Below are 16,479 nucleotides of genomic sequence, written 5' to 3'. Positions count from 1 at the left end.
CTTTTCTTTCACCTTTCTCCTTGGTGTAGAAGAATTTATTCTGTGAATAAACAAAACAGGGAGGGAGGGGGAAAAGGAAGAGACCCTTCTGATTCCTGGTTGGACTTAAATGAACTCAAATGAAATAAATTAACACTGATTAACTGATTACTACTAATAGTAGTTAAGGACCCCACCCAAGGTTCACTTGTTGCCTGGGATGTGGGTTTGGGAGGATCAGTTCTCTGGGGCAGCAGTGTTCCTGTTGTTATGGGGGAACAGTGGGATTTGGGTCTTCTGGAGCACCCTGCAAATCCCCCAGGTTGGTACATGTTTTCTCAGGAGCTGTGGGGGGTTTGTCCCTGTTCTTTGGGGTTTTTTCCAGCCTCACCCCAGCTCTGTTTTCTCAGGAAAGCAGGGGGGTTTTCCCTGTTGTTTGGGTTTTGGGGAGCAGTGCTGCACTCAGCCTGGCTTTATTTTCTCAGAAATTGTTGGGGATTTATCCCTGTTTGGGGTTTTAGAGCCTCCCCCTGGCTGTGTTTTCTCAGAAACTCTTGGGGGTTTGTCCCTGTTGTTTGGGGTTTTAGAGCCTCACCCTGGCTGTGTTTTTTCAGGAACTCTTGGGGGTTTGTCCCTGTTGTTTGGGGTTTTAGAGCCTCACCCTGGCTGTGTTTTTTCAGGAACTCTTGGGGGTTTGTCCCTGTTGTTTGGAGTTTTTTCCAGCCTCCCCCTGGCTGTGTTTTTTCAGGAGCTCTGGGGGATTTGTCCCTGTTGTTTGGGGTTTTCTCCAGCCTCCCCCTGGCTGTGTTTTTTCAGGAACTCTTGGGGTTTGTCCCTGTTGTTTGGGGTTTTTTCCAGCCTCCCCCTGGCTCTGTTTTTTCAGGAACTCTGGAGTATTTGTCCCTGTTGTTTGGGGTTTTTTCCAGCCTCACCCTGGCTCTGTTTTCTCAGGATCTCTTGGGGGTTTGTCCCTGTTGTTTGGGGTTTTCTCCAGCCTCCCCCTGGCTCTGTTGCAGGCGCAGACACAGATCCAGCAGCAGCTCTTCCTACGGCTCCAGGAGGAAGCGCAGCCGCTCCAGGGGCAGAGGCAAATCCTACAGATCCCAAAGGTCCAGGTCAAAGAGCAGGACCAGGAGGTAAGAGTGTCCCCCAGGGAAAAACAGTGTCATTTCCCCTGGAAAAACATCCCTGGAGAACCCTGGCGTAGTTACTGAGCCTGGAATAAATGGAAATAATGGCTGCAGGTGATGCTTTAAACCACACATCCCTTGAAATTCCTAATTTGGGGTCTCTGGGGTGCTTTCCACACAGTAAATCTGTCAGTTGCCCTGGTGAAACAATTTGGAAGATTTTGCATTTGATTCAAGCAAAAAACCATAAATAAGGTCTCTTGGTGTCATAGAATCTTTTGGAAATATCTTGAGGATTTTTTTGGCTCCTGCTTTCCATAATTCCCACACACGCCATTGGCTCCCTGAAGTTCAGAATAAACTGATTTTCTCACCTGTGTTTCTTTTGGAGAAGGAGGAGTCTTTATTTTATTATTATTTATTTTATTAATATTTAAGGATGTCTGCAGTGAAAGTTTGCATGCATTGGTTTGTGACAAATATTTCCCAGTTTAAGTATTTAAATCTTACCCAGAAGTTGCAAAAGGTATTTTACAATCTGCTTTTCTTCTTTAATTAAAAGACACTCAGGTTGTGTTTGTGTGCATTTTTCAATTAAGAGGCTTAACTGAGGTTTATCCTGGGTACCAGGTTTCCCATTAGCATTTTCTATTGATTTTAAATTAATTATTGAGTGGCTCAGGCAGATCAAAGCTGTTTGGTTGCATATTTAAAATCTTCAGCCAGGTGATTTTGTGTGCACTAAGAATTTATTCAACCTCTGGTTTCCATATCCAAACCAGGACAGCTGTTGCCTCTAAATATTGAGAATTTGTTGCTGAAAGATGTGAATATTCCACTTTCTCTTATTTGTGTTGTGCCATGACTTATTCCCAGCTGTTCATTGAAAGAGCTGCTTGGACCCTTTATTGCTGCAGTGCATTTGTAGTAGAAATTTGATTATTTAGACATAAATTTAGAAATTAAACTGCCTGACCTCTCTTGAGTATCCTCCCCATCAGGGCTGTACAGCTATTCCTGTGAGCATCTACTTTTTTGCTGAGAAAATCAGTTTGAACCCACAGAAATGTCAGAAGAGTGAGAAGGAAGCTTTTTCAGTGTGTCACATCCTCACCGTTAGGAAGTGTGATAAACAGATTTAGAATGGTTTTATTATAATAAAATGATATTCAATTAGTTACAGACCTCATTAGCTATGGTTACATTGATATAAAATAATATATAACAAATATAATTTGCAGATCTCATTAGCTATGGTTTAGTGGTCACCTTTTCCAAGGGATGTGATTTTAATCATGGTTACAACGTGTGGAAATTAGGCACCTAAAAACTTGAAAAGCATGGCTACTTCTGGAAAATACTGTGTATGAAATATCTGATGTAGCAGGTATTTTATGTATCAAATATTTTATATATCAGGTGTTTTATTTATCAAATACTTTATGTATCAGGTATTTTATCTGTGAAATATTTTATGTATCAAATATTTCATGTCTCAGGTATGCAGTTCTAGAGGGGTAGAGCTGCACATTCCTTTAAATGCTGGTCTTAGTCACACACACTGAGGGAAAAATTGATAAATAACATCCTAAATGATCCCACAAGAGTCCAAAAGCTTCAAATGAAACCCAACAGGACACATTCCATCCTTTATTGTAGTTTTTCCCAGTCTGCTGTAATGTGGCACTGAGCAGCTGTGGATTAATCTGATTTTGGGGAGTTAAATCTTGGTTTAGCACAAAGCTGCTACTCCAGGCCTGTGCTTGCCCTGCCTGTCAGTGATGCAAATAATCCCTTTTCTGCCTCAAAATCACTCAGCACAAGGGCTCACCAGCTTTCCAAGGACTTCAGGATTCCTCAGGCTGGAAAAGAGATCGTGGGGGAGAGAGGGAATGATGGAGGGGAAGAAAAAATAAACATAAAAATAAACCTAAAAATGAAAATTATGGGAAAAGGTGATCCAGGATTGAGGATTTCCCATCTCTGGGGCAGGTGTGACAGTGTTTGTCATGGAAAATGTGTGGATTTCTAGTGCTGGCATGGAATTTCCACAAATTCCATCTGTAATCCCTAATATTATTTTTGTCCAGGTTGGGCCAACTTATTTCCTGTTATTTTTTCTGAGGTAAATACTGAAGGAACCGCTTGTAAATAATTAATAAAAGGATCCAGAGGAGCTCAGGCAGCCCCTCGTGTTCCTGGGGAAGGAGTGGATTATCCAGGGAAATGTTCCTGGTGATCTCCAGCTTCTGGAGTGCCAGGAGGGAGGCAAGGCTGGAAAGCTGCAGGAGAGGGAAGGTCAGCCCTGTAACCCTCCTGCTGCACCTTCCCAGGGTTATCCCCTGTAGGAGCCCAGCAAATGCCAGTTTTAAATTTTATTTTATTTATTATATATTTTTTTGTTATATTATTTTATTTATTATTATATTACTTATTTATTGTATAGAGTCTGCCTCTAGAAAATGACCTTCCCATTGGAAGTTAAGGTCTGTAACACTTTTGGTGTCTTTAAATCCCTGGAATAGTTTTTGGTATAAATCATGCGGGTGGCACAGATTCTGTATCCTGTGACATCTTTTCTAGCAGCTTTTAATTTGTTTTTCAAGGTGGAGAAGGTGGTGTTAAAAGTAATGTTTTTTTTTAATATCTTCTCTAATACAGGTGCTTTATTTGAGCAGTGATTTACAGATCTCCAGCAGTGCAAGGCACTGAGACAGATCAAGTTTTCCTTTGAAAAGTTGGGTTTTTATAATGACATTGGGCAAGACATTTTAAATCAGTGTTGTTTGTAACCCAAGTTGATTTCTTGTACTTAATTGGAGAAGAAAACTTGTGCATATCATGATTATTTTATTTTAGGTGCATTTTTAGAGTGAGAAAAGTGGAGCTTCCCAGTGCTGGTTGTGTTTTATTGAGAAGCTAAAGGAACTGGTGCATGTGTTGATTATTTTATTTTAGATGCAGTTTTCAGGGTGATAAAGGTGGGGCTTCCCAGTATTGCTTGTACTTTATTGGAGAAGATAAGAAAACTTGTGCACATTATAATTATTCCATTTTAGGTGCATTTTAGAGTGAGAAAAGTGGAGCTTCCCAGCAATGGTTGCATTTGATTTGAGAAGATAAGAGAACTTGTGCATATTATAACTATTCCATTTTAGATGCATTTTTAAAGTGAAAAAATTGCAGCTTCCCAGTAATGCTATAAATTCCAAGCTGTCCTACAGCGAGGGAGTACAATGCAAATACGACTTAATAAGATCACAAACTGAATTTCAGCAGAAACAACCAAGATTTACATTAAATTAGGAATTTTAAAACCGATTTAGTTTGTTTTACTGAGCATTTGCTTAATAACATTTCGCCTCCTCGCAATCTTTTTAAAGCCAATAATTCGTCTGCGAGGCGCGGGCACATCCTCCCGTGGAAAAATTGGAAGCAACAGCTCCCTCTCTGCAAGCACACAGCCAGAGCTGGGAAGGAATATTTCAGCTGCACAGAATTTAATAAATCATCCCATTTCCTAATTTGATCATATTAGATGCTGATGTGGAAGGAGCATTTCAAATAGCAGCTCCTCATTAATATACATCAGGCTGGGGAATAGCAGGGAATACTTATGGAGGGATGTCACAGTTCCTGTTCCTTAGTTTACTAAGTGGAACAGGTTGATGTGATCCTGGGTGTTATTTGTCACTGTCTTGCTAAAATGGTTTGGGTCGAGTTATGGAGTCCAGAAAGACGGCGGCTGATAAATCAAAAGTGGATTGAGTGGACAGCAGGCAGTGATTGATACCGTGACAGGATATGAAGAAAGGAATCTTGATAGGAGCATGCCCAATATTGAATATGAGAAGGAAAATGGCCCTGGAGTATGGATATTATTCAAGGAAATGAGAATAATAATATCATCTTGAAATTATTGCTGGGTGAAGATTAGGGGAGTTCTTATTAGAATATTCTGCTGCTGAGCCGTGCAGGAGCTCGGCTCCCGCAGAACTCGGGGCTGGATGGAGCCCTGGGAATATTGGGAGACTTTCCACTGTGATTGTTCTCTCAGTTAATCACATATAAAATACTTTGCAGCAGAACTTGCTGCACAAATCTTCTAATTCACGGAGCTTTAAATAGAATTAACCGAGAAGCGTTGACCTTTATTCCCTGATTCAGTCCAATCCTGTGATTACAGAGCATTCCACTGGAATTCCCTGTGAATATGCAAGTTTGCTTTATTGTCTGCCAAACGTCTTTGGCTTTTCCCATTATGTTAAACTGCAAACTGCTGCCTTAAAATATCTTTAATGCACTCCAGCTTAAAAATTGACACAAAACCAGCAAGTGCATCTATACATATTGAGGAAGAAAAACAGATTTTATAGGAGGTAATCCTGGCTGGAGAGCTGATCCTTGGCAGTGTGGCTGAAGGAGGTGTTGGATCAGGTTTTACATCTCCTCTCTTTACTATTTCTGCAGTCTTAATTGAATATTGCAGTGTGTGCAGTTTATTGCATCCCGGGGCAGGGGAGCTGCTGCTTAGGCCTGGCTTTGGGATAGGCCTGGCTTTGGGATAGGCTTGGCTTTAGGGATGCAAGGGCAGCTGCCACTGTCCCAGCAGTGTGAGCTGGAATAACCTGGGTTCAGCCCTCCCAGCCTGGCAGAATTCTTTGTGTTCTGCAGTTAATTTGTACTGTGTAAAAACAGGGTGCAGTTTTTGCAAAGTGAAAAGGGTGAGTCAGTAACTGACAGTAAAACCCCACTGATTATGGTTTTTTGGGGCCTTTGAGAATTTCCTTTTTCAATAACTTCTTCAAAAAATTGCTGTAAATTGTTACATATTTTACTGAGGATTGATTGGTACTGCACAGTCTGTAAGACTTTAGAAGTGATATCTGCATGTTTTTGTATTTGTGTTACTGGTTCCTGTCTTCAGTTAATCTCCTTTTTTCCATACAATGATTTTAATGTGGCATTTAAGTGCTGGAGTCTCTCCACCTTGCAGCCTGGCCTGTCAGACCTCCCAGCTGATGAGAACTGGTGGATGAGGACACAATTTGTGGTAATTTTGTGTCTGTCTGTCCTGCTCAGCACATGCTGGTGGAGAGCTTCTCATGGATTACAGAGCAGGGGCTTCGTGATGAGACCTTCAGGAGGGATTTCCTCCAACAGCATTGACCTCAAAGGAAAATAAAGATTTTTAGGAGAGAGGAAGTGAAAAGGGATGGATATTTTGAGTGGAGAGCAGATAAATAAAGAGTGAAATTGTGATGGGCCTGGAGAGTTTTTGGAGGAACAGGAGGATGCAGAGGAGAGGTTGATTTAAAAAAAAAAAATAATGAAATGTCTCCAGTAGTGGGCAGAGATCCCCTGTGGCTGTGTGGAATTGGAAGATGGTTTTTAGGGTGTTGAGGAGGATTTCAGGGTGATGCAGCTGTGGGTTGAGGCTGGTGCAGGTGGGAGCAGAGGTGTGAGCCTTGGCACAGGAGCTGTGGCTGTGCCAGGGACCAGGGCACGCTCCTGGGGTGCCCATCCCTGGCTGTGCCCGCTGGGAGGAGGAGGAGGAGGAGGGATTTGGGAGCAGCAGGATGGGCTCAGCCATGGGGTTGGGGTGGCACAGGGACAGCCAGGGCCCTTTCCTGTGCAGGACACCAGGAATGGGCACACAGGGCTGTGTCCTCCTCACCTGGGACATCCTCTGGAAGTGCCTCCAGATGTCCTGGCAGAAATCAAGCAGGGCTGTTGAATTAGAACATTGCTTTTGAAATTCCATCCCAAGCCATTCCGTGCTTCTGTGACTTTATTCTTGTCATTAATTCCTTTGATTGCCTAATTTTTTGCCTGGTTGTAACCACTGGAGTTACTGTTCCTTTCAGGTATTGATCTGCAGCTTAGGATATTTTCCCCCCTGTCCTGGCTCCTCAAGTTAACCCACTCAGGTGCAATTATGTGAGGAATCCGTGTAAATGTTACATGTTCCTCTCTATTTTTACTGCTGGGAAAGTTTCAAGCCTTTGGTCCATTAGCAAATAGATTTAATTAAGATACTGCAGCATTTCTTTCATGAGACTTCAAATACAAGCTTGGGGCAGGAAGGTGGAATTGACACTACTGAGGGAGATCCTGCTGATGGAAATGTCAGCTCATGTTTATTTTTCCCCCAATAAATCCAACCCTGCAGTTTTTTATTTAGAATCTTGTTGCATTCCAGCTTGTATCAGCACCAACCTCTAAAAAATCTCTTTATTTGTTGTAATAACTGACTTTTTTCAAGAGGAATGATCAGTTTGTGTTCGTGGCTGTCCAGGAAAGGCCCAGAGGTGGAGCAGGAGCAGTGGGGATGTCCTGGAGCACCGAGCACTGCCGAGCTCATTGCCCAGCCCTAATTGACCACTTTGGGAAATTAAACTTCACAGGGCAACGCCGAGGGCCCTGCAGTTATCAATGAGCCACAGAGCTGGGGGTGACAGCTGCTTTGATGCCTTTCATTGGTGTAAAACCAAAAAAGGAGCCTTAAAAAAGGCTCTGAATGCATAAGTGCTGTTCATTTGGAGCTCAGGCTGGAGTCTGCCCACACAGAAAGTTGATTTTTGTGCAGCCCAGGTGTTACACACAGTGTGCTTAAAGCAGAGCTGCTTATTTCTCTGGAACCTTTCATTCCTCCCTTTGGAAAAAGGTGTCTTTGCAGGCTGTTGGGTTTTTCAGTGCTTCAGTTTTCTGTTTGGAAAAGGAACTCAAGAAGACAAGAAAAATACAACTCCCCTTAGTGAGGAATTGCCTTTTTGATTTTAGTTTGTCTACATTCTAAGCCACTATGTATTTTAACTTCTTTTAATTCTATTTTTCCCTCTGTTACCAAAGCTCTGGCCATGAAATGGAATCTGTTGTTTCTTTGGTGCAGAGCTGGTGTTTCTTGAGGCAGCCCTGCAAAAGCAGATGTCTGGAGGATCCCTGGTAACCCAAGACCCTCTTTGCTCTGTAAATTGTTGCTCCTTCCAGGGTTCATTTCTAGGAGTGATTTTCCCACTGTGAAACACAAAATAGCAGAATTTAGTAGTAAAAATCTACTCTTTCTTCCCATCTTTCACTCTTTCTCATTCTGATAGTGTGTGGCAGGGAACAGAATGTGGTTAAAATGATGAAGGCAAAAAAAAAAAAGAATTTCTGCCAAAGAAGTGAGGTGGGAGGGTGGTGTTGGGTGTGGAGTGACAGAGCAGGGGGAATGACTCCCCCTGCCAGGGGACAGGGCTGGGTGGGATTTTGGGAATCAGGAATTGTTCCCTGGGAGGGATGGGATGGGATTCCCAGAGCAGCTGTGGCAGTGCCCAAGGCCAGGCTGGAGCAGCCGGGGACAGTGGAAGTGTCCCTGCTGTGGATGTGGATGAGCTTTGAGGTCCCTCCCAGCCCAAAGCATTCCATGATTGTCTATAAACCTGTATCCATGCCCTGGAATCCTTTGCTGTCAGTTTTTTCCAGGATTCCAGGCATTGCTCCTTAGCAGGGCCTTGCTGTGTGAGCAGGGCAGTCACTGCTGCAGGTTTGTAACAAACCTTATCCCATAAAAATCCATTTTCCTGTGGGATCCAGGCAGGCAGGCTGTGCTGGTGCCCTTCCCAAAGTGTGCTCTGGGAGTGAGTTCATGCTGGATTAATCTGATTAAAAACTGATATCCTGCCACTCCCTGGCTGTCCTTTCACCCTTTGTGCTGCTGCTTTTCCTCCCACATCTGAACTCCTGAGTTTTGGATTTTCCCAGCTTCCAAGGCAAAACATTGAGGCTCCCAAAAATTCCAGAGCAAGCTGTAGAGCTGATAATTCATCTGCTCCTAATGCAGCTTTATTGGCATCAAACCTCAGCCCTGTCAGAGCCATGGCAGAGCTGCACTTGACTTCAGTGATTCCAGATTTTCCTGGGCTGGGATGTCCTAGGAGGAAAAGGATCCCAAAAGAAATGGGATAATTGCAGGCATGTGCAGAGCTTGTGTCCTTTTGCTGTTCAAACGGAGTATGAGGAACTCTCTGAACAAATTATTTAATGTTCACTGTGTGGTGATGTTAATAAAAATAGGGGAAAACTTGGATTTGTTTTTGCATAGTGTAACTGAAGGCAGGTATATTAGCTATATAATGTCTATTTAAAAACCTAAAATCTAGGAAGATAGGGCAATTATCTATATTATAATTGTCACTATTACTGAAATATATTGATTGTACTCTTGTAGAATTTTATTTTGAGTCTAAGTTTTCTGCAAAATTCTTATGAGCAAAGTCCCCAAATCCTAGGAAATGTTTCAGTAGGAAGTTTCCTTATCCATAGGTGTTACTGTAAGATATTATCCAGTTGTGTTTTTTATTGGATCATGTCCGTGTCTCTTAGGAAGGCAATGTCTCAATGAATTTAAAGGGTCAGGTCATGCTCAGCTCAAATAACTGATGTAAATTCTGGTTGTAGTTCTGTGCCATGGATTTATAGCCTAGAAATGAAGGCAAGGCCAGCAGTATGGGTTTATTATTTTTAATTCTGTATAAACTCTTAGGTATCCATTTCTCTTCCATGGTTTTTGGTTCTCCTCTATGGAAACATGCAGGGATAAACTGCATTGTGATAGAATTTAAATTAATATGTGGCACAGCACTAAAAATCTGTTCCCAGTCTATATCAAAAAGAGATGCTAAAAGTTTTCCTGTTAAAGCTCTGAGCTTCTTGATTGGAGAATGGGTAAAAAAAAAAGCAAAGCCTTTTCCTATTTTTCTCCTATATAGTCTTCTTGAAGTTCTTCCAAATTAGATTTTAAATGCCAATTAGGAGGTTGAATATACTAAAATAAAAGCAAATACAACCAAAATGGCCTCACCTTATGGCTAGTTAGGCTTCTTCTCTCAAAAGCAGAACCTTTGCTCTGAGCATGGCTTTGAGAAAGATATTCAGCTTAATGAACACATTAATTAGAACCATAACTATTTATAAGATAATTAGAAACGAAGCACGGTAAACTGGGCTTTTCCTGCAATTAATGGAGGATTAATTACTGGAGGTAATGAAGTGGATTTTTAAATGCATTAAGGTGAAGTACAGAGATGTGCAAGGCTTTGTGATAGTTGCATAATTATTCCAGGCTGTTTGAGCAGAGCTCGTATGAGCTCGCTAATAAGCATCATTGCATCATTATGTATGCACTTAAAAAGACTTACCACCAAAATGAGTGCCTAATTATTTCTAATTGGCAGGACTCTGTGTAGTCATTGAGCTGTTTGTAGCCATTTTAAGGTTCATTTAACTATCCTTGGGGCCATGTGATAGATGGAAAAAAGCTCCCGCTCCGCGCTGGCCTTGGCTGGCGCCGTTAATCAGTTTTGGTGGGCTCCAGTTTGAAATGCATTTGCTCCTGCAGAGGTCAAAACCTGAAGTAGTCCAAGCAAAGTTTGGCTTTTTGAAGCCACTTGACTGTATTCATTAGCAATTAGTAAAATAATTGTGTCTGTGGCTGTGTTTGGATTTCTGCGGGGCCGGGCGCGCTTTCATCGCCGGCGTTCCTTACGGCACATGGAGGAGTACACACCTTGCACACCCTGCACACCTTACCCACCCCACCCACCTTACCCACCCCACCCACCTTACCCACCCCACCCACCTTACCCACCCCACCCACCTTACCCACCCACCTTACCCACCCGGAGTGGCTTCCCGGGGACCCGGAGCTCCTTCCCGGAGCCCCTCGGTGCAGTGCCAGGTGTTCAGTGCTGAATATTCAATGCAGAACCTTTCTGCAGTCACCTGTTCCCTCCAGCAGCTCCCCAGTGCAAGTTTCCAGCCTGGGACTAGCGGGGCTTTGCAGGCATCTCCGAGGAATCGGGCACTGAGGTGGAGAGGGGCAGCCAGGAGCAGGCAAATCCCGGTGTTTGCCGGTGTTTGGGAGCTTGGGGCATCCATTTCCAGGCTGCTGACAGCTCTGAATCCAGGGACATCTCCCAGCAGCAGAATAATCCCAGATCTCCACAGAATGCCACAGCCACCAAGGATCCCGTTGGGAATTGGAATTATTGGCTCTCTTCTCAAGAGCCCTGGCTGGAGGGGGCAGCATCAGGAGGGGTCTGCCCGTTTCTGTGGGGCTGGAGTTAAAAAAAAAGCAAAGCCTTTTCCTATTTTTCTCCTATATAGTCTTCTTGAAGTTCTTCCAAATTAGGTTTTAAATGCCAGTTAGGAGGTTGAATATACTAAAATAAAAGCACATCCCCCAGGGTGTGTGCTGAGCCTGGGGAGGCTCCCTGGGAGTGCTGGGTGCAATCACAGCATCTGCAGGGCCACCCCTGCAGCCTGAGGAAAACAAAGGCAGCACTGCCCCTCCAGCCACAAAAAATGGCCTTGGAGGGGTCTCATGTTAATGCAGAACACAAACAATTATTGTGGTTAAAGTGTAAGGTGGATTAAAAGAGTTGTTTGTTAAAAAAACCACCAAAATGTCATTTATTCCTGAGATGTTGGTTCAAATAACAGATATTGGTTCAAATAGCAGGTAGAGGATTATAGCAAATGAATTGTGGCAGTGTAAACTAAAAGACAACCAAATCCTTAAGGAAAGCTGCAGAATTGTTTTGATTTTTTAAAAACTTTTCAGTTGTGTAATTAATTTAATTTTGAGACTTCTTCTTTTAATTTTATTTTTAAAAATTAATTAATTGTGAGACTTCCCTAAAGGTAATTTTTAGATCACTCTGTTAGCAAATATTTAGTACAGAAAAATGATGTAAAATACAAGTATTATTAATTAGGAATTTTATTTTAAGGAGTCCCATCAAATGCATGGTGATGGGAATTGCTCTGTAGATTATCAGAACTAGGAAATGCATTTTTTAGAGTAAAACTACAGTTTTAATTACATCCATATAATATGGAAAATGGGAAATTATATTAAATTAAATGAGACTTTCAGTGCAAATGGTGCCCACTTCTCAGAGGGTGATGGTCGGGGTGGGAGGATGGGTTGCTCTTCACCCCTTGGCTGAAAGGAGCATTGGGAATGTTCACACTGAGGATCAGGCAGCAGGTTAAAGCCACATCTGGAGCATCCTGGTGACTCTAAAATACCTGAATTAGGGGTGCTCCCTTGGTGCAGGCAGTGAAAAGATGGAATTCTGTGCATAACCCACTGAAGTCCTGGCCTTGCTCAGAGCACGGCTGCAGCGAGCAGAGCTGGGGAACAATCGTGGGGATGTGGGGTGTCCTGGCTGTGGGGAAGGGTTTGGGAATGGTTTGGGAATGCTGGCCCTGGGAATGGGGACACCCCGTGGGCACTGAGGGCACCCCCAGGTTCTGGGCAGCAGGGAAGGGCCCCTGGGATGGAGCTCTGGCTCTCTGCAGCACCCAGGAGTGCCCAGCACAGGAATCCCACAGGCCTGGAGTCTGAGCAGCAGCAGGAAGCAGTGAGGGAGGGAGAAACATTGGAGAAAAATGAAAAATAAATCAGTAAAAAAGTTAAAATACACAGCAGTAACACCTGGGGACATCGGTGACTCTTGGAGGGGTGTCACACCAATTTCCCTTGGTTAGTTCTTTGTTAACTCAATAAAAATTACACATTTCAGTTCCGAAATCCCATTATGTTCCTGTTCCCTCCCCTCCAACACCCCAGGATGGCATTAATGATGTTAATTAACACCTTGGTGGTGTGACTCTTCCCAGAGCTGTGGAAGGCTTTGGGTGACACAACAGGTACTGGTTTGTTTTTGGAGTTGCTCAAGTGCCTGGTTTGGGTGATGTTTTAGAGATGGAAATAATTCCATTTCCATTTCCATTCTTGCCTCCAGGTCTGGAAATGGAGGTGAGTGTGGTACAGGAGGGCTGCTCTGGAGTCAGGGACCTGGCACTGTTTCCTGGGTTTGCTTTGTGAGGTTCTTTTGTGTTTTAAACAAAAAGCAGAGCTTAGAAGGAAGTGCCATGAGACCCTTTTTTTAACAAAGCCTAGGTATGTAGAAATCACATCATAATTCATCTTTATTGCCCATTTAAATTAGCACTGACACCAACCAGTTTGTGCTCAGCATCATCAGCTGATCAGAACAGTCAGAACACATTTTGAGATCTAACAATTAACTACTTCTGTTGCTTTAAGTATGTTTTGTTAAACAATCCAGATTTTATTGTTTTTTCTCTTTCTGGTGCGATTTATTTGGCAACATTTTATGTAACTATTGCATATTCCATGACGGAAACATTGGTTTTTGGACTAGTAAATGAAATATTCAGAGTTCCTTCCCTGCCCTTCCCTGGAGTTTTTAATTAGCCATAAAAGGCTTTGGGAGGGACAGGGCAGAGTCAGAGGGGGTAACTCCCAGTAAAGGAGATTTTGGGGCGCAGTCTCCAGGAATGGAACTGTTCAGTTTTCATGCAAGAGAATATTAAAAACAGCCCCTGCTCTCCTCTGTATATTCTGTGTTTGTTGCATGCAAAATATTTAAAGGGAGATGCATCCAACTTGCCTGGAAATGAGAAAATTATCCCTGTGTTTGTAGAGTGTGCATTGGAAAATAGCCCCAAAAATCCAAACTCCTGGTGCTGTTGTGTTTCCCCCCCACAAGATTGAGTGAATGCAGTGAAATATTTTTGCTTTTCTTCTGTGTTTCCAAAGCCTTTTCAGGACTTAATTTTTGGAGCCCAGCAATTTTCATTAAAAATGTTTATTTTGTTTTATTCTGGGAAAACGAGATACTCTAAAATTATTCTATATTCTTCATAAACATGTGGTGGCAAAAAGCACAGGTGGGATACCTTAAATTTTCTTGCACACCATAAAATTTAAACCTCAACCTGCCTGGTTATCACTGAATTAAAGAAAAAAATTTCCTTTTTAAAAAACAGAATGGGTTCATTTGTTTGACTCAGGAAAAAGCAGAGACACAGCTTTTTATGCTGTTATTTGCAGCATGTTCTTTGTGGTCATCGTGAATCCAGTCAGTCTCAATATTCCAGTCTTCCCAGTTAGATATTTATTTCTGGGAAATGCCTTAATCCTGTCCTTAAGCAGGTTTTTTTTTTGCCTTTTAAACGCTGTTGCAGTGTTGAAGAATGAGGAATATTCCGATTTTTTCCCCCCTGTTGTTTCAATTTTAGCTCCGTGCTGGTGGCACTTGGAGATCTCAGCTGCTGTGTGACCTAAATTGAGATTTTGGGGTTTTTTTTCTGAGAGCAGGTAGAGTCCTGGTGTGTAAACTGATTTCAAACATGTGTTTAGGTAATTCCCTTCAGCTGTCTAATATCAGTTTGGGGATGTAAGGACACACAGATATTAGAGAGTCTTTAAGCTCAGACCATCCCTGGGGCCTCAGTCTCGGAGGTTTTATGATCCCAAACCCTGAAATATTGAGTTTGTCCCAGGCAGACAGAGCAGCAGTGTTTACCTGTAATTAATCTGAGGCACGGGGGAAGTGGAAAAGCTCAACCTGAAAATCTCCCCTGTCTGTCCCTTAACATTTTACCATAATATCAGAGGTGTTGTCAAATTTACAACAATTAATTACCCGGGTGGTGATTCCATCTGGAAAATGGCTTTGGAGCCTTTTGAGGGTGCAGGGCAGAGACAGTCCCCAGTGCCTGCAGGGGGAATCATCTGGGGGTTTGTCCAGAGCCCTGGAGGAGAGCTGCACCTTTGTCTGTTCAATCCATTCCAGCTGCATGGAGAAGGAGTAGCTACACGTGGTTGTAAGAGTTAATTACGAGCTCTGCTGGGTCTGCTTGCTGATAGAATATGTTACTCAGTTGTTCCTGTAGAATTCAAGTTTGCCCATGTTTTTGGAGATGATGTAAAACGTGTTTCCTCCAGGACTGCAACATTTAAACTTTAATTCAGCCCATTTTTTCCTGGTTTGCCTTTTCCTCAGTCTGAGCAGGGACAGTTCTGGGACTGGGCTGGGACAGGAGGGAATTTCCTTGCTGGTACCTTGGTGTGCCACTTGTACAACTGTTTTACTTTTGCCTCACCTCGTGCTTTAAGCTTTTTGTATGAGCAGAAGACAAGTTGGGTGTTTTCAACTCAACTGAGCCTTTTTTTGTTTTGTTTTCAGGTGATTGGAATAATGCTTCCCTTATCAGCCTTAACTTTAGTTTGATATGGAAGTTTCTGTCTAATGTACCTGCAGCTGGGTATTGCACACATTTTTTTAGGGGTGTGTGGGGTTTTTGCCCTTGAACTCCAAGAGTGCTTTGAATGAGAAAGGGCAAGGAATAGGAGGGACTTTTGGCTGTTTATTTAATAGGACAGTGTACCAATTTCTGTATTAACTTTCGTTTCTTTATTATTTTATTCCCTAAAGTTTATTAGAATTAGATTGCAGATTTTTCTGCTCAGTCATGACGTGGCTGCAGGAATAGAGGGATAGGAAAAGGTCCTGCTTGGGGATACACTCTGAGAAGATGTGAGGGAAATTCATGTCAGGTACAACCAGATGGGTTCTTACCCGATGATCTTAATTTGAGGCTGAATTTTAGGAAGGAGTCTTTGTGCAGATTGGCAAGGGAAGTAAATGCTTTGTCTCCCTGCTTGGACAGCAGCAGTTTAATCCCTGATTTGTCTCTCAGGTAGCCCTCAGTGAAGTCTGGGTTTGGTTTGGTTTGGTTGGGCACGAGGTGTTCTGGAGGTGCCCCTGCAGCTGGCAGGGCCTGGTGGCTCCTGTGCCATCGCTGGCTCCCGGGGCAGGGAGCTGTGCTGGATCCATGGGAAGCAGGTTCTGAGCACACAGACTCACTTCAGGAAACTCCCTAAAGTCCCTTAACTGTGTCTGGAACTTGGTGTTCCAGACTGAGATGTGTTTGGGGTGGGTTTCTCCTCCCAGCTGACCTCCCGTGGGTTTCCACGCTGGCTGTGGAGTCCTCCCAAGGGCTCCTTGGAGGATGATCAGGGCATTGTGGCAGAGGAGGCGCCTTCATCCCCTCAGAACTCAGAGCAGGAGGATCTCCAGGAGCCTGGAGAGCTCCATTGTGCCAAACCCAACTGCTTTGGAGCTCCAGGGGCGTCTCACCCGTGGGTTCCTCTCTCCAGCTGTGTTCCCGTGCTGCCTTTCCATGACTGCATCCTTCCACCATTCAGTGGTGGGAGTTTCACCTCCTCAGATGTTTGACCCTGGAGTTGCCATCGTTCCTCGGTGCAGCATGGCTGGGCTGCTCTTTGGTGAATCCATTTCCTCAGCTCTGCTTTTGGCAGGGTTTGCCACACCAAGGTACCAGCGAGGAAATTCCCTCCTCTCCCAGCCCAGTCCCAGAACTGTCCCTGCGCAGGCTGAGGAAAAGGCAACCAGGAAAGAACGGGCTGAATGAAGGTTTAAATGTTACAGTCCTGGAGGAAACACATTTTACATCATCTCCAAAAAAGTTCATGGTTGTCCCAGTT

The 16,479-nt window shown here is 43.4% G+C and overlaps 1 protein-coding gene across 3 annotated transcripts in view; it reads left to right on the top strand.

Moving 5' to 3' along the window:
• RSRC1 (arginine and serine rich coiled-coil 1) overlaps window positions 1-16,479 on the top strand; it is a 101,228-nt gene that overhangs the window by 3,371 nt on the left and 81,378 nt on the right. For all 3 annotated transcript variants that reach the window (XM_063408483.1, XM_063408481.1, XM_063408482.1), the window contains one exon: window positions 996-1,115. In XM_063408483.1, the coding sequence (XP_063264553.1) occupies window positions 996-1,115 (120 nt within the window). The remainder of the gene's footprint in view (window positions 1-995; window positions 1,116-16,479) is intronic.

The sequence above is a fragment of the Prinia subflava genome, chromosome 11 (assembly GCF_021018805.1).
Source record: "Prinia subflava isolate CZ2003 ecotype Zambia chromosome 11, Cam_Psub_1.2, whole genome shotgun sequence".
NCBI classification, from domain to species: Eukaryota; Metazoa; Chordata; class Aves; order Passeriformes; family Cisticolidae; genus Prinia; species Prinia subflava.
Note: the sequence above shows the minus strand (reverse complement) of the source record. Positions and strands in the feature narration are given on the sequence as shown.